Below are 27,744 nucleotides of genomic sequence, written 5' to 3' on the forward strand. Positions count from 1 at the left end.
AGGTTTTCTGTGCCGCGCGCAACATGAATCGCCCAGCGCGACACGCCGTCCATCGTTTTCCTTGATGAGAAGCGATGTTCCCGTCGTGTAACAAATTATTCTCTCATATCCACAATAGAAGTTCTTGGGGGTGGGGATGGTAGGGATGGTCGGGGAGTATCCTTTCGCGGGGCGTGTTGGGGTGCTGTGGACCGCGCCGGCGGGACCTTGTCACGGGTGTCGGGACGGAGGGGGAATCGCGAGTTTGTAGTCACAAAAAAATCTTACGCGGCGGGCTTCATAACTTGTTAGAATGAGTCCGTGGATCTGTTAAGATATATTTATTACAAAAACATTACTACTAACTACATAACACACACGACGACGGTTACAAGAGGAATGGGAACATAAACAGTACGCCGTATACGATCAGGGTATAACAACATACGTTACACATGCTGCCATCTATCAGGCATTATTTACACTAACAGAAGTTGCACGTTTCTGCATAGGTGGAATGATCCTGTTTGGTTCACGTGGCGAAGAAATACCTGCTCCTAGGGGTAGATTTTTAACGCCGCATGCAACTTGAATCGCCCAGCGTGACACGCCATCCACTCACCAATAAGAAAAGCAATATGATTATTTTTCCCACAGAGCGCAACACGCTTAACGACAGTGCTTTACGTCGGGTGTGATTGGCCGACTTAAAGTAATTCCTGAAGATTACAGAGAGCTTTAGCTGATTTGTGATTAAATGCAATGATAATTTCCACTAATCGCGAACCAGCTAAAGCTCTCAGTAATCTTCAGGAATTGCTTTACTTGGTTGAAGAATGGAGCGAAAATAGTAGAGTGGAACTGAATACAAACAAGACAGTCTTTATGTGGATAACATCGAAAAGAATTCTACCACTAGCTGCACTTATTGAAATTGATGGAGATCTAATTTCACCATCTATGCCATTACCTTGGCATAACTCTTGATAAGACACTCAGTTTTAAAAACATTGCAATGAAGTTATTGTAAAGGCTGATATTGCAAAACAAATGATTAAAACTTGACAGTCAAGAACAGAATCCATTTATACAAATACACCACAACAGGCAAAATGTCCATCGAGGTGGCTGGGAAAAAGACGCCCATAACAAATATGGATGTCATATATTTCAAAAATAAAGCAACCCAATTAAAAATGTAATTAGAAACATTATAAACAATATATACACATGATAAAATATTATACAATGCCCATAAAGAATACTTATGGTTGTCTTATTCTAAGTATGAATAGCTTCTCGATTTACCCCAGCATGTTTATCATACTTCTTTTTAAACGTGTCAATTGTGTTACAATTTACTACCTCCGGGGGTAAGCTATTCCATTTATTGACAACCCTATTAGAGAAAAACTCCCCCCCCCCCGCGACACCATAACCTTGCATTGTCCCTTACCAATCGATACTGGTGTCCCCTTGTAACAGCAGTCGATTGGCGGTGTACTAAAAGTTCATGGTCCATTCTATCCATCTAAACAAAACGGCTATTAGACGTATTTTTACTTATGCGGCACCTATTTGGTTATTTGCAAATTCTTATAATTTGGTACGACTTGAAAGATATCAGAATAAAAGACATTACGACATTTACAGAATGCTAATTGGTTTGTTCGGAACAGACATATAAGAAAATATACAATACATGAAATTACTCTGAAGATAGCCAGAAAGCTCTGTGAAAGACTTGAAAACTCTGAATTTGAACATCTAAGGAGCATCTCGGCATACCCAGAAGATCAATTCTTAAAACTTAAAAGACTCAAAAACTACCTCAAAATGGACAGACCACAACTGCCTGGACTCTGATGAAGTTTTTGATGGATCTAAAGAAGAATAATATGGTTTAACTCTTTAACGTGTGTATTTTGTATAAGTAAATATTGTATATAAGTAATAACTGTATGTGATTTTTCAAATTTTAATTTTGTAAGTAATTTCATACAAATTTTCTTGCTTTCTTGTATTTTGATATCATATAATATATATTCATTGTATTTTTTTTTTTTTTGCAAATTGTATAATATTTTGTGTATTGTATGTACCACATTCCCGCATGTACCAATTCGTTGGGGGGTTCCGCGGGGGCCGGGGGGGGTGCATGTGTGGTGTAGCAGTAGTAGGTAGGGGCTCGGGGATCCATGATGTTCTTAAGTCAGCCACCTCGTTGGGCAATTTGCCTGTTGTGGCGTTGTATTTGTATTTGTATTTGTATGATAGTGGTACTTACCACTATTGGGCCTGACGAGATTCCTTTAAAAAAAATGCTGTGTGCTTTGGCTTTCTTTTCAGTTTACACAGTTATGTCACACCACTTTGGATGTATCGGCGAAGGCAAGTATTCAAGTGGGCTTGAAAACAAATCTGCAGAAGACTAAAGTTATGTTCAACCCCTTTACATTGAAGAGGACAATCTTGCTCAACAACACAGAGATAGAAAAAGTAGAAAGCTATGTATACCTGGGACAAGAAATTACCATGGACAACGGAATCATTAATGAAATAAACAGAAGAATCAGGATTGGATGGAGCACTTTTGGCAAAATGTGTAATTCCGAAGAATTACATGCCATTATGCCTGAAAAGAAAAGTTTTTAACCAGTGTGTGCTACCAGCACTGACTTGTGGAGCTGAAACATCGATACTCACAAGCAAGACGATACGAAGGCTACAGCACAAAGGAGCATGGAAAGATGTATGCTAGGCATCACAAGGAGAGACAGAAAACGAATCACTTGGATAAGGAACCACACAAAGGTATATGATATCATGGAAAGAATGGAACGTTTGAAATGGAAATGGGCTGGACATATTGCAAGAAGACAGGACAACAGATGGACCACAAGTATTCTAGATTGGTACCCCCGTGGTGTTAAACGTCCGAAAAGGCGTCCCCACGCAAGATGGATTGACGAGATCAGGAAAGTGGCAGGAGTCAACTGGATGGCTAAAGCATCAGACCAAAGCGTATTAATAATAAGCCTTAATCAGCCTTTAATCAGACAGAGCAGAATGGAAAAATTTAGAGACCTTCATCCAGCAGTGGAATGAAAATGGTTGTTAATGATGATGATATAATAATATAATTCATTAGTTGAAAATAATTTCAATATAGAATAAAAATTCATGTACGCTTCGTTGAAAATATGTGAAAAGCAGAAAGTTTTTAGAAAGAAAAGTCGGGATAGCCAAAATTACATAAGATGTATGGCCTTTTTTCCAATGGCCCGAATTTTTGCATGCAAATATGGTCACATCATTCTACCTAATTTCTGTAGGTGAGAAAAATAATCTCTTATAGATACGATAAAATCGTGGTTTCAGGCTTGGTCATATTGAAAGAGTAAGTATAATTTTTATGGGTGTGTATATTTAAGAAGTGTGGCAACACCGACTAATCTTTCTGGAATTTTCGCATTTAGGGTTCGTGATCGTCACTCTGCGTATTACTTCGATAAGAAAGTAATATATTATCCTCATCGGATTATTTTTTCTTATTGAATTTTGTAAAGCAAGGTGAGTCTTGTATAAATTATTAAATGAAATGCATTATTTCTGTTTCTTTGTCGTGTCATTTCGCGTTAGTTAAACGTGGTTTCACCGCATGGCGGATGGGCGGGAAATGTAGACTATGTTAAAAAAAAGGTCACTATTTTGTTAACGAGTTCATTAATTCATCGCCAACATGATCTTGAGTTGCATTCTAAGCATTTAAATCTGAAATTATTACACATTTGTGTGATGTTTTTATAAACGATGCCTCTTGCACAATTAAAGGTTGCACACACCCCTTTTCCGAATACAATCTTATAGTGCTACTAGCTATAATTCCGGGCACTGCCTCCTTGCTTTTCTCCATATACAGTGAAACCTTCCCTACAACGTTGCTCGATACAACGATATTTTTTCAAATCTTGTTTGGAATTGCCTATAGCCTAATGTCAACTCCTTTCGATGCAACTATATATATTTCTACGATAAATACCTCTATAACGGAATTTTTTTGAGATTGTGAAACCACTACAAGGATATTTTCTTAAATCTCGCTCAAAATAACTTAATAATTTTCAAACTCTACATATGCTTTTGTTCTTCTGAGGTACATTGGTATTTTGCAACACACTTAATCATAAGTTTTGAAGTTTGTACTGCTGCTTTCTGTTGACAGAAAAGTGCAATGCAGTAAACCTCTTTACAGGGGCAGTGCCTCTAACAGTTCATATGACCTGTTCTTATACCGTCTTAAGAGCATCATGGTCCCCCTTTGCCAAGTGGTTTTTCTGAGGCCCTATCTGGCAAATTCTCAGCAAATTGAACTATTCTATTTTCTGAGTCTCGGCCATGTGTTAAGACGGCACTGCATATACCAGGAGGCTACCCATCAAAGCTGCGAAAGTTAGACCTTCACCTTAGTACATTTCTGATGCGAAAGAATCGTGAGAATTCTACGAGAAGCTAACAGTTGGAGACGTCGACGATACCCCCTCCTGGATGCTGACATTGCCGTGGAAGAATAACTTTACAGCAGTCCTTTTTTTTCCTGGTAATTTGAGGTAAAAACATGCTTTTTACTACACTTAATTACATAAATAAAATTTGTTCGAAGTTATTTGATAAACCTTTTATATGTTTACAAGTTCGAAAAAATAAACTCGACAGCATAAATTTAGTGGGATGCGAGGGTAATATTGCCTTTTAATATAACGATCCCTCTAGAATAGTGGTTTTCAACCTTTGGAAATCTATGGCCCAGTTGATTTTTCTTTTTTTTTTTTTGGAACGGGAATATTGTTATAAACATGATTAATGGGAAATAAATGGAAAATTGAATTGCGGCCCGATTTGATTGTCGTCAGCCTGGCAGTTGAGAAACACTGCTCTACGATATTTTTGGAACAGCTATAGTATAAGTCACTGTCAATCTTGTCAACTTTTTTTTGACGATGTGTCGCCAAAGCCGACATAATGACTCTGGGTTGTCGATCATACTTCCAGAATGTTTGTGGAGAGTTCCCTTTCTTTGATCCAAATGTCACCAGCTATGCTTTGCTTTTTTTTTTCCAGTGTTTTGAATGATTAGGAAAACCATTGAGAGTACTTTATTTAGAGCTTGGTTTTTATATGGAGGTGTGTGGATTGGATTATTTATTGGATGTGCCCATCTTTGAGGTTTTTTTTTGGTTGTACCTTTCATTTTTATTGTTAGACTTATTTATCTGATTAGCTTATTACCTAAAATAGTCTGGGTTTTATTTTTTTATACAGAGAATATTTATGTAACAGGAAGGACCTTTCTGACCATTGTTTATTTAAGAGTCTGGGTTTGACTTCTCTTTTGAAGTCAGGACGCTCTGTGCGCCTGCCGTTAAATCTGTCTCTGGCCCCCAAAGAATAAAATCTGCTCCAAGAAGGCACATTATGGTCCTGATTGAAGAAGTGATGAACCATTGTAAAGGTATTAAAATGTTTTGAAATACATTGTTTGGGAACCTGGGTGATCTTGGTAAACCTTCCAAAAAGTCATTTCGAGCATTTTCCCAGCTCTGACGAATTTTTAAACTAGCATTGTTCAAGTCGGCTCCAAGGCAACGATCAGTCTATAATTGAAGATTTGTGTAGACCACATACGTTTACAGAAAATAAAGCTAGTTGTCTATATAATTTTTAAATCTTTATTGTTTCAGAAGCTTTGTGATGAATTATTTCATGTGTGTGGTATGGAAGTTATATGGCTGTCATTCGGTTCTGGTCTCAACCCCTTGAGCTGCAATTTATTTTCAGGCAGCACTGCTCAGACAGAAAATTTAATTTCCTTCGTTTCAAAAAGAGGGATTGATATAGAAACTTAAGGTTTTCTTGTCAAAATAATTTTTAATTAGTAAAAATATTATTTGCTTCATATATTTACATGAATGTTCATTATAGAATATAATAAATAATATAACAGAATATAATTAGTGTCAAAATATTCTTCAATAATGTTTAACAAAAGTATATTACAGTTCTAGTCTTTTAAAGAAAAAGTATGTTGAAAAACATAATGCTAATGTATTTACAAGAAATTCAAACAATGGAAATGTTTATATTTATCCTCACTTATATTTGGGTTTATTTTAAAATACTAATAAACTTCAAGTGTATACTTCTCAAAATTCTCCGGAAGATTCTTAAGTTCAAGATGAAAATATAAATCAAAATACAAGTCATGTATAAATAAAAATTGTTTAATATAAAATGTAAATTACAGTACAAAAAATATTTTAGTTCTGAAGAATTTGCAGATATTTTTGCTGTCTACAATTCAAAGATATTTTTGAAATTCAATTGTTGCCTGCTGGGACCATTAACAGGAACAGAAATACTGTTATTTATATTTTTTACATTTATTCTGTTCCGCAACTTTTAGTGAAGTTCATGATACTGAGACAGATATGCCACCTCACTCTAATTTACCTGAGTCCCGGGACCCAGGTTATTGACAAAATAGTCCTTTTTGAGTGAAAATTAGTTCCCCCATCTCATTTACAGAGGCACCCCTGTGAATCAATTGATTTCTAAAAAGTTCAATCTAAAGATTTAGGGGAAAGTGCCTGAAATCTGTTCCCTGCCATAAATTCATCCCTCTCTAATTTACATGTACAGAGCTGCTACCTTGCGAAAGTGCCAGAAAACTCTTCAGACCCATTCAGTTATTAGCCCACTTGCAGTGATGCAGTTGCTTTGCTCTCTTCACTCATGCTTTAATTTTTCAAAAATAGTTTTTGTTATAGTTTGTTCCCTCTGAGTTTCAGAGGGAAACTCATCATGTATATTCTTGTGATATATATTTCATGACTATACTTGAAATCATTTTGATTGATGCATGATCACTTGTCAACCTCTTTATACTGTGATTAATATTTGTCTTATTCATGAAGAAAAGCTAATTATATGAAAATAAAAAAATATAAGCAATATAAATGTAACTAATTATACATACAGTATGAATTACTTATACATAATAACAAATATAAGCAACTAAAATAAATGTGTACATAATAACTGGAGGGGGGGGGGGATTAGGATACCTTTGATGAAAATCTAAAATTTGCAGTGTTTTGGTTTTTTTTTTTTCAAATTATTTTTAACTCTGAATAAATTTTCAGAATTAATTTTGCTGGGGGAGGCATTTGAGCACTTTCCCTTACTAACAAAAAAAAGTTTAATTTAGTCGTATAATTAGGTTTAGTTATATACAGTGTTTACTCTCTAATAAGTCGGTCTATAATTTCTGATTTTTCATTTCAGAAAACCTCAGCTTCAATAATAAATTTGAAGCAAATGATTCTGATGATCATCTTTTGATTCATATAAATCTTTTTTGAGCAATTCCAAGCTATAATTCCCCTAATGGTCCACAACTGTGGTCTACCACCATTTAACTTCCACATATTTCGCACCTGAATATGGGAGCTAGGTCAGATTTGCATTGGCCCTGCAATTCCTAAAAAAAATAATCTTTTGCTCACTTTCATCTCGGATATTGCTACCCTCCAGAATTTTTTTTTTTTTGCTTTTTCATCGGGGATTTGCGGCATCCCGTATGAGTCACTTATCCCAAGAGCTGCTTTTGCGTCGTGGCAACAATTTGGGTCAGGGCTGTAACTGGGGCAAGCAGGCGGGTCTAGTGCCCCCCAGGCTCTGGACTAGAGGGAGCACCAAAAAAAATTCATCTTTTTATAACTATTTCTTCTACATTACACGCAGTGTCAAAATTTGTGATTACCCCGTTAGAGAAAGTATCTAGTTACAGCCTTATATGGCACCACTCACTGAATACAAAACACGCTAAATGCTGGGCACACCCACTTAAGTTTCACCAATACAAATCTAGCATAGCTTTCATATTAAGGTATGTGGCAGTTAAATGGCGACAGATCAGTGGTGGACCATCAGGGAGGGAAAGTAAAATCATTCTACCAGGAAATTGCGCAATGATTTATAAGAATAGGGAACCAGAAAAGTGTCTGAGAATCTCATTTGCTTTAAATTTAATCACAAGATATCATTGAAAGAGCCAAGATTTTTTTAAAGAAATGGAAAATCAATCAGAAGTGAATTCATAGATTGATTTATTAGTAGGCCTAAATATATAAATGTGCCTCTTAACTTTTAATTACAGTGGATCCTGCTTATAACATTTTTCAAAACTGTCATAAAATAACGTAAGCGGAAAAACACTTTAAACAGGAAATCTTAATGAGAATTTATAGAGTTGGGACAACGAGAATAAATCAGACTAAGTGGAAAAAATGTTCTAAATGGGAACTTTATAGGCGAGATCGACTGTATATTTGCGATAAATTTATTACATGTGTTAAATTTCACATGTTAAATTTTCAGTGTTAATGAGCTGCTTTGCTTTTCCTACTAGTAGACAAAAGTAAATGAACCTTTTTTTGAATAGAACATGTTTTTAGAAATGAATTTGATTCAGGGATACCTCCTCCTACCCAGAACATGGCCACTGCTCTGTCTCAACGAAGAAGTATAAGTAGGTGATGAAAGACCTGGGGCATGCTAGAAAAAATTCATAGAAATATCAGTGAATTATGGGGAGGACCATACGTTTTTTCAAGATAATTTTTTTCGAAAGGGACCCAGATTTTTTGAATGTTCTGGGACCCAGGTAAATTAGAGTAGAGCGGCCTCTGTTTATAGTAAAAATCAACTGGTCATTTTTTTAATGGTAAGTCCTTTTACATAGAACAAAACTGCAGTTGAAATTAAGTTTATTTTTGTATTTGTATTGGTGAAACTTAAGTGTGTGTGCGCTCAGCATTTAGCGAGCGAGTGGTGCAGGGTTTAAGCTAGATAAAAAATTCCTTTTGCAGAAAAGCGAAAATAGGGAGAAAAGCTTTAGCAAAATGCTACAATGCTAATGTAATGATTGATGGTTGGATGTCTACTCGTTCTGTACTTCCTGTATGTATTTTTGTGAAAGTAGCTACCATTTCTTTTGTATTCTAAAATTTTCTTTTGCATTTTGCGAAAAATGCGACCATAGCTTAAACCCTGGAGTAGTGCCATCTATCTAGGGCAGCAACTAGGTACTTTCTCTAATGGCGCAAGCACACATTTTGGCACTGAGTTTAATGTAGAGGAAGCAGTTATAAAGGGTGAATTTTTTTGGCTTTCCCCTCTAGTCCAGAGCCAGGGAGGGCACTAGACCCGCCTGCTTCCCCCACCTTAGTTTCAGCCCTTCATATATCTTCCAAATTGGTAATGCATGGATTTGAAATTTAATGTATACATATTTGTGATGTAGGTCTGATTTTCATAGCAATTAGAGCTTTTTTCAAAGGAACAGCCAATTTTAAAAATTGGAAAACCTTAGAAAATCATTTTTAGCTGATTACCACTACATAATCGCAGGTTCCAAACCCGGATTTTTACGAAAGGCAAAATCTGGGGAGTATGGGGCAGTATCCCAGCAGAACCCCAGCATCCCCCCGAAGAAACCAAAAAAATTAATAATTTTCTAGAAAATTACAATATTGGAGAAAACAGTCTTATACTATGTTAATTTAAAATTATTTTTGAGTGTTATTGGCCCACAATTTCCTCTCCGAAAGCCAATTCTTCGTATACACCCGTGATTTTCATGATGCGAAACAACGACTAACTCTTAGCAGCGATGAGAACTAGATGTTCAAGGTAGTTTTTAAAGATTAGTTTTTTTTTTAACGATCTCTGAAAATGTTTTACACTTTGAACAGGCATTCAAAAAAATGTGCATTTGCAATCTTGTAGGAACAAAGCGGATTAACGCCGTTTAGACACCGTCTTCGAATGCTGGCAGATAGCTGCGGAAGTACCGTAATTTCCGGTATGTAACCGGAGGGAAGAAAATCCACATGGGAAAAGAAACTCTAATTTTTTAAAATTTTGTACATGGTCCCTCATTAAGGGAAGCAACTAAATATCTTCAACAACTCGCATGTATATCAGTACAGTATACAAAGTAGTAAAACCACTTTCTCAAGGTAGCACGATCGTGATGGACTGTGAAAAATGGGAAAAAAAATTTGGAGGTTTTCTTTTTTCTTCTTGGACCTAGGGAAGAACACGTCTTGGGGGACGCTGTAACATCCCTTAATGGGGTTACGTGCCCGGTCCTGTTATAAGCATGACGACAAGCAGGAAATAAACAAGTTTGTTTTGCATCGCCTCAAAAGCTTTATTACATTAATAGTTACTTTATATTAAGTTAGACTCGTTTATTAAAACAACTTTTTTGCATTAAAGTCAATTATCATGGTTCGTACGGTCCTTGAAAAGTCCTTGAAAAAAAAAGTTCATTTTCAAGGTCTTGAAAGTACTTGAAAATCCATAAGAGTCCTTGAAAAATAAATTTTTTTTAAGAATTCTGTGAGAGTCCTTGTGTGTGTGAAAAATTAGTTTTTTCCAAAATAGTTTTCGCCACTTTTTTTTTTTTAACTCCGTAAGTGACGTCCTTTTTCGTAGGAGCAGGTTTTCTGTGCCGCGTGCAAAGTGAATCGCCCAGCGTGACACGCCGTCCACTCACCAATAATACAAGTTCAACTGTTTTCCTAGAGAGTGCAACAAGCCGCACGGCAGTGTTTATGTCGGGTGTGATTGGCCGACTGCTTCTGGAGGAGTCAAATGGGTTGTGCGCCACTCGTTTTACTGATCTCTTCATCTTTGTTTTCTTTCACTTCCCTTCATCGAGCTCAATGCTTCCCTTCAAACCGGAGTATGCAAATGACAGAGTAGCTGATGCGCCACGGTAGCAATACACAAACGCGTAGTGTGATTATGTAACACGTTTCTGTCGACGCGAAATGATCCAATTCGGTTCATGCGGTGCCGAAAACCTATGTTGGAATGTTTTTTCCCTTTTTATTCTCTGTGCACATGGAACCGCTGGGCCCGACGCAATATGTAAATCGCGGGCGGCGTGCTCTCGCCCTCAAGGGAGCTGGGCTTTATACTGTAGGCTGGTTTTTTTTTCCGCGTGTATGTCGGGATTGTTTTTTTCTCCCTGAGATTCCCAGTTGTTATTTGTCGGCCGTTTTATTTATTATTTTTTTATGATCGTAAATGATCTTGTTTTTTTCCTTGCAACCTTTATGGAATAAAAGCTGGAGTTCAAAATGAACTTCGATTGTTGTTTTTTTTCTTCAGCTCAGTCGGCACGCTCTGGCCCCCAACAACCCACTTCTAGGAAAACCCGGCTTTATGGTAGCATGTATCCTGTGATCGTATGTAGACGTATTTGGAATCGTTGGAAGTCATTAAACTTTTGTACTAAGTATTTTTTCTGGAGGACTTGAGAAATCAATATCTTAGAAAAAAATGTTTCCTAATTTTTGCCAAAATAATTTCAACCTTTTCGGTCCGTAAGTGAGCGAAGCTTCCTCTGATTACTGTCAATCATAGGCGGCGATTGACTTGGAAGTCTGGAGGGGGCACGAAGATGATGTCAATTCATATATGCATATATACATTAGATCAGTCAACCTCACCTTTCATGCTAGGCCCCCCCCCCCCCGCCGTATCTCCGCCCATGCTGTCAAGAAAATATTTATTTAGGAGTGATGTGGAGCGCTTGTACAAGGTTCTTTAAAGAAAGAAAACAAAAATGAGTAGCAAGTGTGTGTACTTTTAATTACTTGTGGCTGAAAAATCCCTTCTATCAAGATTGGTTGCTGAGTGTGCCAGACAAAAATGCCGCCAAATGCGAGCTGTGCTTCAATGGGTGAATCGGTGCTGAAATCCATTGAGCTTATATTACTGGAGGGAGTATGATGCAGGGCCATAACTAGGATTTTTGTATTGTCTTGCCGCCCCCACCAATTCGGAATTAGATAATTTTACCTAAAAATTGCCACCCGTGCAGTTCCCCCCCCCCGCGTCCTGTATTAGAACTCCTTAATACACGTTGATGTCTTACCCTGTAGTACTGGTGCTGGTATGACGTCAGTGGCCTACATCATTCCTTGGAAGATCACGTGACGCGTTGAATGTCAGCGCATCTCCGTTATTTTCTAATGGCATCCATAGTTCTTTGTTTCTATTGTTTAAAACAATAAATGAAAGAAATAATTTCAGTATTGATATGATTCCAAAATTAATGAAAGAGAGTTCCAGAATTAATGAGAGAGAGAGTTCCAGAATTAATGAGAGAGAGAGTTCCAGAATTAATGAGAGAGAGAGTTCCAGAATTAATGAGAGAGAGAGTTCCAGAATTAATGAGAGAGAGAGTTCCAGAATTAATGAGAGAGAGAGTTCCAGAATTAATGAGAGAGAGAGTTCCAGAATTAATGAGAGAGAGAGTTCCAGAATTAATGAGAGAGAGAGTTCCAGAATTAATGAGAGAGAGAGTTCCAGAATTAATGAGAGAGAGAGTTCCAGAATTAATGAGAGAGAGAGTTCCAGAATTAATGAGAGAGAGAGTTCCAGAATTAATGAGAGAGAGAGTTCCAGAATTAATGAGAGAGAGAGTTCCAGAATTAATGAGAGAGAGAGTTCCAGAATTAATGAGAGAGAGAGTTCCAGAATTAATGAGAGAGAGAGTTCCAGAATTAATGAGAGAGAGAGTTCCAGAATTAATGAGAGAGAGAGTTCCAGAATTAATGAGAGAGAGAGTTCCAGAATTAATGAGAGAGAGAGTTCCAGAATTAATGAGAGAGAGAGTTCCAGAATTAATGAGAGAGAGAGTTCCAGAATTAATGAGAGAGAGAGTTCCAGAATTAATGAGAGAGAGAGTTCCAGAATTAATGAGAGAGAGAGTTCCAGAATTAATGAGAGAGAGAGTTCCAGAATTAATGAGAGAGAGAGTTCCAGAATTAATGAGAGAGAGAGTTCCAGAATTAATGAGAGAGAGAGTTCCAGAATTAATGAGAGAGAGAGTTCCAGAATTAATGAGAGAGAGAGTTCCAGAATTAATGAGAGAGAGAGTTCCAGAATTAATGAGAGAGAGAGTTCCAGAATTAATGAGAGAGAGAGTTCCAGAATTAATGAGAGAGAGAGTTCCAGAATTAATGAGAGAGAGAGTTCCAGAATTAAAGACAACTTCAGCATTGATAAAAGAGATAATTCCAAAATTAATGGAATAATTTTAGAATCAATAAAAAAGAATTTCGGCATTAGCGAAAGAAATAAATCCAGAATTGATGAAAGAAATAATTTTTCATTTTCTATCTTTAGAAGAGTTCTTTTTTTTAGTCTTTAAAAGAAAATTAATTGCAATATAGACTAACTATGCAGACTAAACTAAGTTTCAATGGGGAAATTGACAGGCACGAACTGTGTTATTCAATGTGTCATATGTTTTGTATGATATATATGTGTATGTGGCCTCCTTTATTCATTACGGATGATGTGAAATAAAGTAGGTAGAAATGTAATCTCTGAAAGTTTTAATCAAAATTAAATATGCGCCTATTTATGTGAAAAATATGTATTTGTAAAAAAAGTCCTTGAATTTTTAAGTTTTACCTTGAAAAGTGCTTGAATAGTCCTTGAATTTTTTTTCGTTGGAAGAGTACGAACCATGATTATTCAAACATCAATTTTAGTTATAAAAAGCGTGGATCTCGCCACAGAAGTCCATGTCGCCTGACATCACCTTTCTTCTCGCAGACCAAGAGGGTGCACTAGACACGATAGCGATGTAGATCCATCCATGTCGTTGAAATCAACCGAAGAACAGTGTCCCAAGTTTCAGAGCCAGTCGCCAGCAACCAATTTTCAGGTAGATCTCCCAGCAATCATCGATGAAAGTCCACCGGAGCCCAGCCAGTTGAACGTCGAAGATAAAGTACTGGACGATTTAGACTATCTAATAGCACTATTTAGACTAGTCTAATAGCATTAGACTAGAAGTTTTAACAGGAACCAAACCATTCGAGGTTTCATCTGCTAGAGAGGGCAACCAGTCACAGGTTGAACTGCAAGAATCGTTAAGTAGTTATTTAACTTTCATAAAAACAATATCTTCACCGTACCCGCCGGGAACAAGAAAGGTAATCATTCAAATCATAAAATTTTTTGAAGATTCACGACCGAAGCCGAGAATAACGAGAGTTAGCTACTCAAGTAGCGAAAGCAAGAAGTGAATACTTGAATGAATGCAATTAGTTAGAACGAGAGACGCGCTTTTATACATCTTAAACCAGTTTAAATTTAGAACCATTCGTCTACCGGCAACACTTCATCTCTCGATAAAAATTCAACAAGTTGCAAAATAATTTTCATACAAAAAAAAGTCAATTATTTTAAAATTTTCAGTGGCAACGCCAAACGTAATCGGGCGAGCTGGCCAGACTCTCGATCACGCCTTTCACAAACACTGAAAACACAAACAAAATAATTATTCCAGCGGAAGTCTGCAGCCAACCTCCGAAACAGGTCAGTAAAAATATAACAATATAACGAGACCATGTGACATCTCCCCCGGGAGAATCCCCAAACAAAATAATAATTAAACGTTAAAGTAAGAGAAGGATGTCATCCTGACCCGTTACATTCCCCCTAACTGTCGGGAGAATTTTCCCCAGGAAAATTTTTCCTGGGTGTTAACTATCGACCTCCCAATAATTACGCACTGGATTCCTTGTGAAAAACTAATATGGAAAAGTGTTTTTTGTTTTTTGATCTGACCCATAATTGAGTTATAACACTTTAAAAATTGATGTCACTTAAAAATCCAGCCAAATTCACCAAACGTACACCAAATGTATAACTTGGCGTTTTAGACGATGCTAAAAATGTATTAACCCTGCTATATAGAAAATGAGATATAAAAACCCGTTTTTTTTTTCCCCTCGCACTTTTCAGGAAAGATTTTTTTACAAGTCAGAACAGGTTGTTTGCATCTCACAAGCTATAATCTCTGAAGCTAGCTTCAGAGATTATAGATAAGTGTTAGTCATTTTGTTTTATTCTCCAGAAAATACTGCATCAAATTATTTGTTATAATTTCTAATTTGGCATTCAGCATACAAGAATATTGTGACATGCACCTTATATTAGGTGAGTGCCACGGATCAGCCTTGCAAGCAACAAGGTTATACAGTCAACGGTATCCAACGAGAAAGCACCCAGACCATAGTTATTTTGCAACTGGACTGCCAATTGCGCGAGTCAGAGTGTATATTACCATAACCAAACGTAGATTCTGTTTTTTCTCCGTCCTGAATTTTTTTTTAAAATGTAGTGGTTTTTATTTTTTAGTCAGTTTTTTCTTGAATTTATTTAATCAATAACGTTGATGCAGGTAATTTTTTTTTAACGAATTGATTGAATGCAATATCATATAGAAGTTCTGAAAATTTCATGAATTATCGCATTTTGCTTCGTCCCCTCCCAATAGATACGTGTTTTGCTTATTGTATTACCATCGAAATTCAACTTTCATTCACTCAAAAACTAGAGCCGATCTGATAAAACCAATGTCAGAATCAGTGCTTCAAAAACACCCTAAAATCACTTTGATTTGGCTAAAAAAAATTTTCAAACATCTTATTTGGCTAACATGGTACAAATTTTACGATAAATTTGCCAACATAGAAGACAAAGGTAACATGTAAGCGATACATAATAGCAAGGGTATAGTATCACTATACATAATAGCAAGGGTATAGTATCGCACTACGTGGAGAGAAAGTACCAATCGTGAAGGAAGAAGGCCGAACTTGGTTTCTAATGGGATTGAATATTTCAGTTCATTTTTAAGAAGTGACAACCTGCTGCTGGCAGAGAAATGCACTTTGGTTCGGTATTTGGCATATAACTGACCGTTAGAAAAATGACACGTCACAAAATTTTAAAAGCTTATAACTCACATAATATTTGTCCGATCGAAAAATGGAAAACACTTTTCTATATTAGCTTTTCACAAGGAATCGTGTGTAATTATTGGGCGGTCAAAAAACGACCAACGTAATAGGTCGATAGTTACCACCCTGTATAAAATGTCCATGTATAATTTTTTGTCTTTTTAGAGTGATGGAAAAGGAAGAAGTTGTACAGAGGGCTAAGCTTGCAGAGCAAGCTGAAAGGTATGATGATATGGCTGCTGCTATGAAACAAGTCACTGAGACTGGTGCCGAATTGACAAATGAGGAAAGAAACCTCTTGTCAGTTGCCTATAAGAATGTTGTTGGAGCTAGACGTAGTTCTTGGAGGGTGATCTCTAGCATTGAGCAGAAAACTGAAGGGAGTGAAAGGAAGCAGCAGATGGCTAAAGAGTATAGGGAGAAGGTTGAGCAAGAGTTGAAAGAGATATGTAATGATGTTCTGGTAATAATCTTACTATTCTCTTTTATATATGCATGTTAATAAAATATTTTTTATTTAGTAATAGTGCTTTTCAGACTAATTTTTTATAAATTATGTACCATTATAAATTGGAGATTGGCAAGTGCCAGGGCATCAGCATTTAAAAGACCAGTGATAGCGCCTAATATTTTTCATGTGTGGTGACTTAATTGGTCTGATAATGTAAAATTTTCAGAATTCATGTAATTTTTCTCGCCATCATTTTGAAAAGGCTACCAAGGTCTGGGAAAGCTTAAAAATGTTTTTACCCTTCTTTCTAAAAAATTAGTGAAAAAAAATCTTCTAATTCTAAGAAATTTGACTTCTAATTTTTTTTTCGAGTTGTTAAGCTGCGATATAGATTATTGCATTACTGTAGTGCAGTCAACCTTTTTTTTTGGCTTGCAGAGTATTTTTTATCATTGAAGTTAGATTTATTTTTATTTAAAAATATAATTATTTCTTTTCAAATTTGCTGTTTTTTTTTATTTTCACTGCTTGAGAATCACTGCTATAGTGTCTTAATAATCAGCGATCATAAAGTTTGAGGTTCTGGATAATCCAACATTAAAATTCATTCTCAAAATCTCTGATTTATCCTCTCAAGAACGTCATCTTTTCCCCTGTGAATCCAAGTAACTTCGGTCCCAGTTTGTAAATTGGGAAATAAAACTGGTGAAGACATGTATGAAGGCATAGATCTGAGAAAACATTTCATCAAATAAGTTTTCATTTTCAGTATTAACTTCAATTAGAAAGGCCTAAGGCTGATATTTCTAATGTGGGGCAATTTGATTGTATAAGGGAGTAATCATGATTTATGAAAATTCATATTCAATGAAAAAATTACTGGATTAAAAAAAAGTCCTATTCAATGAAAAAAAATAATTTACAAATTAATGAAAAGTAAAATTTAATGAGGAAATAATTTAAGTACCAATGAAAACTCTTATTTTTTTTATAATGAAAAAATGATTGCGGAATAAGTAAAATTCTCCAGTAATGTAGGGTTACGTATTATAAGTGCTGGGTCCATTGGATTTATCCTTTAAGATGCTACTGCAGGAATAGAGATATCACAGTACGACTTATTGACCATTAAGCTTCATGGAAAATATTTTTTGGCCTGCACTGACTTAAAGGCTAAACTTGAGTTTTAGGTCTTCCACATTTATTCTGATGGAGAGGGTGTACACAGGCTAATCTAAAGTTTCAGGAGAACAGAGAATCTTTCCGTAGAAATTTTGAGTTTTAATTTCAAAAAGTTTTAATTTCAAAAAGTTTTAAATTCACAAATAATTTTTTCAATACTTTAACCTTTTTTCAATTTTTGATCTTGGGTCACAAATTTCTCTCCCCCATGTGTCTTTTATAGGAGGGCATCAGAATTTTACAAGATGCTTAGGTGGGGCATGATGAAAGAAGTTGGGAAACACTAGCCTATATAAGGCATCCATGAATGAGATTTTTTCAGCTGTTGCCATTTTATGTGCCTGAATCAGCCATAACTTATGAAACAATCTAATACATTTATACATCTTTCAATATATATTTTTTAAATAATGTTTTATAATGACAAGTTTTTACTATAGGACTTCTATAGAAAGATTGTAAAAAAATGGTAGAGAGAGTAATCAGCAGTTGTTGATCTATAAAATTCTAGTGATATGAGAGTGATTGGTTGACATCTTTTTGATTCAAAATTATGATTCAACTTATGAAGGCATTAATGAATTTCTCCAGATGGGAGATCAAATAACTCCTGAATTGTACTGATGTGTGTGAGGACCTGGTTGAATATTTGTTCACCCCTAGGCACTGCTGGACAAGTTTTTGATTCCTAAAGCAGGAAATGCTGAAAGCAAAGTGTTTTATCTGAAAATGAAAGGAGATTACTACAGGTATTTAGCTGAAGTGGCTACCGGGGATCAACGCCAAGGTGAGTGTATAGCTACAAAATAATTTGAAATATGAATGTAATTTCAGGGGTGTATCAACAGTAAGTACCAGGAAATTTTTTTAAATAAAGCTTGTGCAAATCAAAAGACACAATAAGGGAAAAGGTTTATATTTTAAAATTCAATATTGGTAGAGCATAATGTCGAAGTCAATGGGGGGAGCATTAGTCAGCAGGTATATAAAAACTGTTATTATGTGTATTCGTGCTATAAAATGTAGTTTAGATCTATTTATATATATGTGAAAGTTTCTATTAACAAGGTTTGTTGTGTAAAAATCTTTAAGAATTCAATTTTTTCATCTTAAAATAAATTAATATGATGAAATGTTTTAACCACTTTACGTACAAGCATTTGGCAAGAAATTTGGATTGTTTCTAATTAACGAAATCAGCGATAAATATGGTAACCTTGTCCTAACCTAACCGCATGTTAGAAAAACAAAGATATATAATATAAAAAAAATAATAAATCATTATATGGTAAGGTGATGGTGATTTTATATATATATATATTTATATATATATAAAATTAAATAAATAAAATATTAAAAAAAATTAATATAATATATAAAGGTTTCGGATGCTGAAGAGAGGAAACAGAACTTGTTTAAATTTATTCCACTGGCATTTGGACGTAATATTACGCCCGTGATTGTAAAGGGGTAACCCATTAAAGATGACTTTGATTTTTTTGAAAGAAAACAAATTCTTAGTGGAACCACTCCCACCGTTTATTGGCAAAGAAAAAAATTAAAATATTGAATGGCTAATTTTCTTACCAACTGGCATCAATGGGTTAAAGCACAATATACCAGAAACAGTGACGTGCATCACAGAACAATCTCTGAATAAGAATTTAAAAAAAAAAAAAAATTCTTCCCCCCACACATTTTTCGCAACTGTTATGAACATTATAAAAATCTTTATGTGAATGATATTGAAAATATAGTTATAAATTGGTGTAGTGAGAATTTGTACCCCAGAACATTTATTTAGCTGAAAGCTTACAGAAAATTGCTTTAAGGATCAGATAGAAATGCTTGTTATGTTCGGGAGGTTTTTGAGATGAATTAGGAGGGTGGACCATAAAGTGAGTTTTACATCAAATATTTTATAGTGTTGTGCAGTATTGGTAATGCACTGATAGTGTCTTCACAATATGGCAAAACCAAGTCTCGTCAGACTGAAGTACACTATGATACGATTTCAATGAAAAAATGCATTCTAATTACTATAAACAATTTTTTTCTATTTTATGATATTGGCCTATTTTGTAGTTAGCACAAATGATACCAATACTAAAATGATATTACCCGTGATTCCATTAAGCAGGGTTGGTAAAAAAAAACCTTTTTTTTTTTTGGTTTAAATAGCAATTTACACTAAAAACAATAGAATTTCTGGAAAATCATCCAAACTTCTAATGATTAAAATAAAATGTTAATGTAATTAATACTATTCCCATAATCTGCAAATATATTTTTTATATTTTAACAGGAAACCAAATTTTGTATTTCAATAATTTTTTTGGTAACTCAAGGAATAGTTTTGTATTTAAAAATTCTCAATGCTATTATCAACCATATAACAAAGATTATTTCTCCAGTTACTTTCAATATGCTTAATTAGAAAGCTATTTTGTAAAACTGAACTAGGTAAATAAAGTAAATAATGAAGCAAAATTAGTGCAGATTAATTAGCAATGATACAGGGTGATAATTAAGTTCCCATTTCAAAACACTAAATTAACCAGTCAACTGTCCAATTAATTTCTCCGAGCGTTACCCGCAGTGCCCACTTTTTTTTTGAAGATGTGCGTGTTTTTTTCCTTTTTTTCCCTTTTCTTGGAAGTTTGAAATATTAAAATATTTTTATAGCATGTTTTTTTATAGCTCGAATGTGTCGAGACATAATATGACACCCCAAAAGTGGGGAGGGGCGGTCATAATGTCCTGTGTCAAAAAGAAATGCTGTTGATGGATTTATTTGGAACCATAGTAGTTGAACCTTTGCTAAAAGATATATGAGTAATAAAACAGATGCATCTTCGCAAGGGAGTTGGAAATTGAAACAAAAACGATGGGGATGCAGCTTTGCAAAGCATGACAAAGATAATAGTAATAATAATCTCGGACCTTGAAATATAATTGTCAACTCCAAGTGATGAGATAATAAAGTAGAAGGATGGCTGTACAGAGATGGCAGCACATGCAGGACAAATTATTTCGTCATATCTATGTGAAAAAAACAGAAAAGTCTGTGTCTGCAAATGCCATCGTAGGCAACACCATTATGTATATCAGCGACAGCAAATGCTGTCTTAACCACTTGACTGGCAGAAAAGACCAAAATAAGTCTGCGCGTCGGCAAATGCCGTCGTAGGCACCAACGTTACGTATGGCAGCTACGGCAAACACCGTCATAACCACTTGACTGGTTTAAGAGTCACTGGTCAGAATGACTTGAAAATTTGCATGAGCATTCCTGAAGCAATAGTTTTGTATGACAAATACTTAAAAATGTAAAATAGACTATGTTGTACTCATCCAACACGTGGGAAATTTGCTCGCAGAATTGAAACGATAGCCAGTCAGGGTAAAATATTAACATCTGGGCTTAATTAGCATCGCACAATTTCATAATTCACGGAAACAAAAAAAATGAAGTCACTTAAACAACTACAATTTTAACAAATGTTAAATATGTTGACACCGTATTCAGGACATGAGGTGGAAACGCAAAAATGTTCAACAGATCAGAGTATGCCATGGTAATGATGTGGATGTGCTTCCAATTCACCAGTTTGCAATCTGACACTGTGCATAACATTTTGAGGTGCCTCACCAAAGCCAAAAGTTGCAAGTGTTAAGGTCAGGTGAACTGACAGCCGGCCAGGGGTTGTGCCATCCTGTTATCGTCAAATGGTTTTTCAGCAACTGCTTTGCTGGTGTTGCAATGTGCATCTTGATAAAAGTTGTGCTATTCACACACTGATGCTATTGAAGTGCAAAAATTATGTGGTTGCACAAAATAGATTGTACCACTGGCTAAGTACAGCATCATCTACTTGTACATTTGTAAGGTTTTTTTTTTTTTTCTTTCGTCAAAGAAAATTCCATTGCTTCAGGAGTATCCATGCAAATCATTGTCATTCTGGCCAGTGGTTCTTATTGTAGTGTTTTAGAATCAGAATTTTAATTATAATCTCCCTGCATATAGCTGATTATTTTTCATAAATCACTTACTACTGCATAGAAGAACATTGATTAACTGGGGTTAATGGTGAAAGTACTAAAAAAAACTACTGAATATTAAGTGTAGTTGTGATATAGCCTACAGTTCGAGATGTGCTGCTTATCATGGAAAGAATGAGGTAATGTAACTACAAGTGTTCTGGTCTTTGTCCTTTAGGGACAGCTGGTGTCTTTATTGGATTATAAGACCACCTGTGTGTGTGTGTGTCCCCCTAGCATGAAGTCACTGTTACTTCTTTGTGGGGTGGGGGAGCCTGTGAAAATATTCACCACTGCATGATGTGTGATGTAATCCTCATTCATTAATTTTCTAAAGATAGAGCATCAGAATGCAGGCCATGGCTAGAAAATTTAGCAAGACAAATTTTGGTACTGGTATATAACTTTAAGTTACTGAGATACTTTACATGAAAAAAAAATTATATAGGCTATATACTAGGCATTTTTACGAGATATTTAAAAAACCACTAATACTATCTTATACTATTTAAAGATATACCATAAGAATTTTCTTTCAAGAATGGAAAATGTAAGAATGAATATTTTTAACTAATGAACCAATATATTTTTCAAAGTGAAAAAATTATATTTAGACCATTTTTATTACATGTGACTTTTTGAAAAAAAGTCATAATTAATACATGGTTGTAATTATGCAAGGGCATTGGTAGTTAGTATACATGATACAATGAGTTGAGTTTAAATACTCCCAGATATAATGGTACCAAATCTTTTTTTTATAGAAACAGATTATTCAGAAGACTTGTGGTTTTTATTTTGTTAAATCTTTAGTTTTAACTGTGCAAGAGTCAAGGCTTTCTGGATACATTGAATGAAGATGGTTTTTTTAAAAAAGTTCTTGGTTAAAACCAAACAACACTGCTATTTAGCAGTGTCTGCTGTACTTGTACGTGTAGCAAATTTAGAGAAGGTATGCACGTGAGTTAATAATGAACAAAATAGCTTGAATTCCAAAGTTGACCCAACATTTGAAATTGATCCCCCTAAATTTGATTTACCATAATTAAATTTATAAAGATATTTAATTAGCCATGTTAGCTATTTAGTTAGCCCTTTCTTTAATATTACTATTGTTTTTTTAGATGTAATTGATGAGTCTCAGAAAGCCTATCAAGAGGCTTTTGATATCAGCAAGACTAAGATGCAGCCGACACATCCTATTCGCTTGGGACTTGCTTTGAATTTTTCAGTTTTTTATTTTGAAATCCTTTCTGCTCCTGATAAAGCTTGTCAGCTTGCAAAACAGGTATACTTATTTCAAGTTTTCGGGGTGATTTTTTTTTTTTTTTTAGTTTTTTCAAAATGGATAATGCAGGCAATTGTGCACCTTGAAAATAATGGTTATTAAATGTATTTCTCTGCTGCGATATACGATAAAGCTATCCTAAAAAAATAATTAACTACATGTGTGCATTACATACCATATCGGAATTTTGTCTCATCTGTATCATGATTTATCCACATATGTACTGCCACAGTCTATTGAGTTCAGTATGTCATAGATGTAGGTATAACGCATCACTCGTGGGCTGCAACAGCAACTCAAAATATTGGTTTTGGTTAGAGACCAGTTTTTTGAACTAGTAGGATATATGTCGAACGTCTTGCAGTGCTGGTATGAAATTGATTTGTCAAACGTTGACAATTTAGATCTGACATTTAGATATTCATTCTAATACTTTATTATGGGAATTGGTTTTTTTATTTTTGAAAAATTGTAGAGAATTTTTCTGAAAATAACTTGAAAGCTGTGCTACTATCACAACCCGTGAGTGATATGTTGACGGGCTTGTTTTCCAAATGGGTTGATACAATACCAATGTTCTACCATGTATTTAAAACTTTTAACCTAGATCTTGTGTTAAAATAGTACCCTAGTAATTATGCATGGTTTTTGCTAAGAAGGAAAGAGATGGAAGGATAAGTTTTTAATTGGCAGAACATTTTGTGGTTTGATAAAGATGATCATTTCAGGGATTGGAACTCTGCGTAAATTGCACCACATTGCGCCAAAATTAACATCTCTTGCCATCCTGCTCCTATAGTGTTTTTTCGAATTTTTCTGTGCCAAAATAGAGAATTTTGCCTCGGTATGCCCAGAATTTCAGAAAGGACGGGCAAATTGTTTTTGTTTCTGCTTGCCGCAAAACGATTCTTTCCAAGAAGAGTGTTTTACTCCTCTGTACTTTTCAGCACCACTTCCTCCCATCTCCAGGTCTTGCTATCTCATGACCTTGAAAAAATAGTGGTCTCTGTTGGAAAGTAGTTTGACTACACTGTACAGTGCTGGGGAAAAACTCTCGGGTAACCATGTGTGCTTTGCATGCACTACAGAGATATTTTTTTACATTTGAAAGATAAAGTCCTACAAGCATTTTGAACCGATAATCCACCTGGTCTCTCATTGAAAGAGTTGCCAAAAGTCCAGAAAAGATTGCGAAATTAGAGAAGGTAGCAGATTTAAAAAAAAATCAATTTCCAAATTTTCCTGACAAGTTCCCACGCTCGACTTTGACCGTGAAAATCGGATTGGGTTAACTGTGGTCCATTATTTAAACTATCGACCCCCCCCCCCCCCCATCTGGCTTTCCATCACGGAACCCTGATAAAATGAGTTGGTTTCAGTTTTCAAAAAAAGAAAAGTCTCGACTGCAAGCAGCAGAAATTACTATAATCGATCGTCATTACGTCAAATCCAGATGTGGAATGAAAGTTTTTTTTCACGAAACTAGTAGAAGTGCAAGCCTGCCGAATTACGAATGGTAATTTGGCATCTTTGCTGAATAACGAGTGTTAAATCTCCAACCTCACCAAATAATGCGTGCTGAATCATGAAACATTGTGTTGAGTCTTCCGAAATTCTCTCCCATTTTGCTGCAATTTCTTTCAGAGTACAAAAAAATTGAAAACTTATAGAAAATTTTTAGCCTATATATAAACTGCTGCTGCTCCAGACAGCAAATAGTGCCTTCAGTAAGCAATTGTCATCTTCAATAGACTGGTGTGAAAAATTTTGTCAGCCACTCTTTCAAACAAGGTGTCAAAAGCCTAAAACAAACCAGCTGAAAAGATGTTTGACGAAAGACATTACAGTTTATTTTGCCAAGGGGGTGGGGTAACAAAAGTATTCTTGTATTTGCAAGTTAATTTCGCTGCAATTTATAAATGTGCGCTCCAAAACTGCTCCGAATCTTATATTTTGCTGTTCCAAAATGAACTTCACTTCCCACCACTGTCATTTGTGTTTGAGGAAAAACAAAGTTTTAAAAAAAACATACCAAAATTTAATTCTCTTTCCCCCCCCCCCCCTCCTTTGCCTGAACTTGGAACTTCAATCAGTTCCATGGGGTTATTCCTGGGTTTTTTTTTTCATTCCATTGTTTAGAATTCACCAAATAGTTTGCAAGGGCATTGGAAACTGGTATACATGATACAATGAGTTTTTAAATATTCCCAGATATGGTACCAAAGCTTGTTTTTGTATAGAAACTAAGACTATTCTAAAAAACTTGTGGTTTTTTTATTGTTTTGTTAAATCTTTAGTTTTAACTGTGCAAGAGTGAGGCCTTTCATGGAAATTGGCAAATTATTTTGTTAATGTATGATTTTGTACAATGCAGGCATTTGATGATGCTATTGCTGAATTGGATACATTGAATGAAGATTCATATAAAGACAGTACTCTCATTATGCAGCTACTTCGGGATAATTTGACTGTAAGTATTTTTATGGTTTAAGTAGCTTGTGAAAATGTTTTTGGTTGTGACAATGGTCAGGGCCTGATTTGTGCATGAGTGAGTGGGGCATTTGCCCTGTGATTTTTGAGATTAAAAAATTAAAACTAAATATTTTCAGACAAACCCATAGTTTCCAAACTTTTTGTTCATTGCACCCCACCCCGGTTTAAATTTTTATCATCCCTAGAGATGTAAAATTCTCGAGAATAATCTTTCGGAGAATATTTGAGAATATTCTCTGGGGACTATATATATTATAAATAATTTGAGAATATTCTTGATAAGTTCTTGATGAGAATATTCTCCTGTTATTTATAATATAGTTACATATAATATCCTTGAATATTCTCTGAAAGGACTACTTTCATGAATTACTGGGGAATGTTCTTAAAGAAAATAATTATTCTGAAGTTATTAATAATAGTCCTTTCTGGGAATATTCTCCTCGATGAGAATATTCTTCAGTTACCGAAATCTTTCCAGAGTATTATCAAGAATATATGTAGTATGTATTATAATAAATAATCTTGATAAATAACTTGAGAATAATTACTATTTTCGATAAGAATATATATTCTCTAGTAATTTATAATAGTCCTTAATTCTGTCCCCCGTCTCTCTTCCCGTCAAGAAAATGGGAATAGTGAGGTTTGTAGACCACAATATTAAAGTTTGAAAGCAAGAAAATTAAACCAACATGGCTGAACTGCACAACTTTTAAAGAAATGCGAGATACAGAATTCAATTGTATGCACATTGTGAAGAAAACAGTTCTGTATCTTAGAATGAAGGCGATTGTATAAAAATAGCTTCCTTTATCAATCACCCTTTGGTTTCATATCTTTTGTTTTAAACGTATTTCTGAAAATTTATCTAATTAAAAAAAAAATTTTAAGGTTTTAATCTAAAGGTTTCTGAAATCTTTATAACCAAACTTTTAAAACCTTTCATGACCTGGATTCTCGAACTAAAAGTTGTCATTCGGGGTGATTATACCAAGAATTGTTTTGTTGTAAAAGTTTCAGGCAATGAAAACTGATTTATATTTCACAATATGAACAAAATTAGTAAAAAAATTTAAATTATTTAAAAGAAAAATGAATATATATATTCTCAGAATATTCTCGTTCTCCAAGAATATTCTGAGAGCGAGAACGCCTCACATCTGTAATCCCCCCTATTCTTGAGCTATCACATAGGATCCTATATTGTGTCTGTAACTATTATCTTCTACCCCTGGGCGATATTTCCCCCTTTTGGGAAAAAGATTACCCAAACACTCAAATTTAGGGGCTTCTAATTGCTGTTTTGCCTGAGGGGGGCCCCTCATGTCAAAGTCTGACCCTGACAATAGTTCATTTATGGTTTGGAGGGAAAAAAGCATTTATAATTGTTTTAATTGCAGCTGTGGACTTCTGACGGTCAACCAGAAGACATTGATGCTCCTGGAAGTGGTGATGCTGCCCATGACGCTATTGAGGATGCTAGTTAGAATTCTTACCTTTGGTTATTTATTTTCTAGGCTTTTCATTTTCCTAAGAAAGCCTCTTGTTATATATATTGCACTATAAGTTTCAGTTATGTAGTGAATAAGCGTCTTATCTGCTTAATCCGGTTTTTTTCATTCTTATGAATGTATGGTGAAAACGTTAAGTAACAAGTATAACAGAAAATAAATAACCGCAGGGAAAAATATTTCAGTTCAGTGCATTTTGTAAAATTTTAATGGAAACATTTCATATTTTGTTAATATGAGCATTCCTTGAGTTCATCATTCATTTCACTGTTAATAAATGTATTCAGATTTCTCTAGCTTTTTTTTTCCTGTGATTGTGTTATTGTGATATTATATTGTCTGTAGTTTGTTTATATTTGATTCATTCTCGTATTTCATCTCATCCAACCTATAGTCATTTTGTATTGCAGTTAGTGTTGTGCAGTCATACATTGTGTGTCATTCAGTATTTTTCACAGTTGTGAAATGCTCAAAATTCACATTTTGTGGTTTGTTCCTCAGCTGTGATATGTATCAGTTAACGGCACTTTAGCAGCCATTTAAAATTTTACATATCTTTTTCTGCCTTCATTCATTAGTTTGCCATATCTTTAGGATGACTTGTGAATGCTGAGCTTAGGGTATAACATGTCTGTTATTTTATGAAAATTCATCACGGCTGATATATAAAATCTATTTCATAAGAATAATTCAAAAATACTGGGCCCAAAACTCAAACTTATCATACGGACATTTATCAGCAAGTGTAATAGTCTGTTTCTCATTTCCTGTGTGCCAAACAGAACACATGAACTATGTAATTAAATTAGAAATACACAGGTCCCAAAATTTTGAGCTTGTTGTGGTGTAATAAATGTGGCTGTTATTATGGATAGGTGTCAATTAGTTTTTAAA

At 35.0% G+C, this 27,744-nt stretch overlaps 1 protein-coding gene across 1 annotated transcript; it reads left to right on the plus strand.

Annotated features, from left to right (window-relative positions):
• The first annotated feature begins 3,394 nt into the window (after window positions 1-3,394).
• Window positions 3,395-27,722, plus strand: LOC149085278 (14-3-3-like protein 2). Its single transcript, XM_089233204.1, has 6 exons — window positions 3,395-3,552; window positions 16,047-16,344; window positions 18,178-18,301; window positions 22,680-22,843; window positions 25,218-25,313; window positions 26,740-27,722. The coding sequence occupies exons 2-6, from the start codon at window positions 16,051-16,053 to the stop codon at window positions 26,824-26,826; spliced, it is 765 nt and encodes a 254-aa protein (XP_089089330.1). The 5' UTR covers window positions 3,395-3,552; window positions 16,047-16,050; the 3' UTR covers window positions 26,827-27,722.
• Window positions 27,723-27,744: the final 22 nt, after the last annotated feature.

Source organism: Pholcus phalangioides, unplaced genomic scaffold (genome assembly GCF_987345545.1).
Source record: "Pholcus phalangioides strain wild (caught in Gottingen) unplaced genomic scaffold, Ppha-v1.0 ptg000007l_1, whole genome shotgun sequence".
Classification (NCBI taxonomy): Eukaryota; Metazoa; Arthropoda; class Arachnida; order Araneae; family Pholcidae; genus Pholcus; species Pholcus phalangioides.

Excerpts from the sequence above, each read along its gene's own strand:
- LOC149085278 (XM_089233204.1), top strand. The coding sequence starts at position 16,051 with ATGGAAAAGGAAGAAGTTGTACAGAGGGCTAAGCTTGCAGAGCAAGCT. Across the intron at positions 16,345-18,177 it reads AGATATGTAATGATGTTCTG|GCACTGCTGGACAAGTTTTT; the intron begins GTAATAATCTTA and ends GTTCACCCCTAG. Across the intron at positions 18,302-22,679 it reads TACCGGGGATCAACGCCAAG|ATGTAATTGATGAGTCTCAG; the intron begins GTGAGTGTATAG and ends TTGTTTTTTTAG.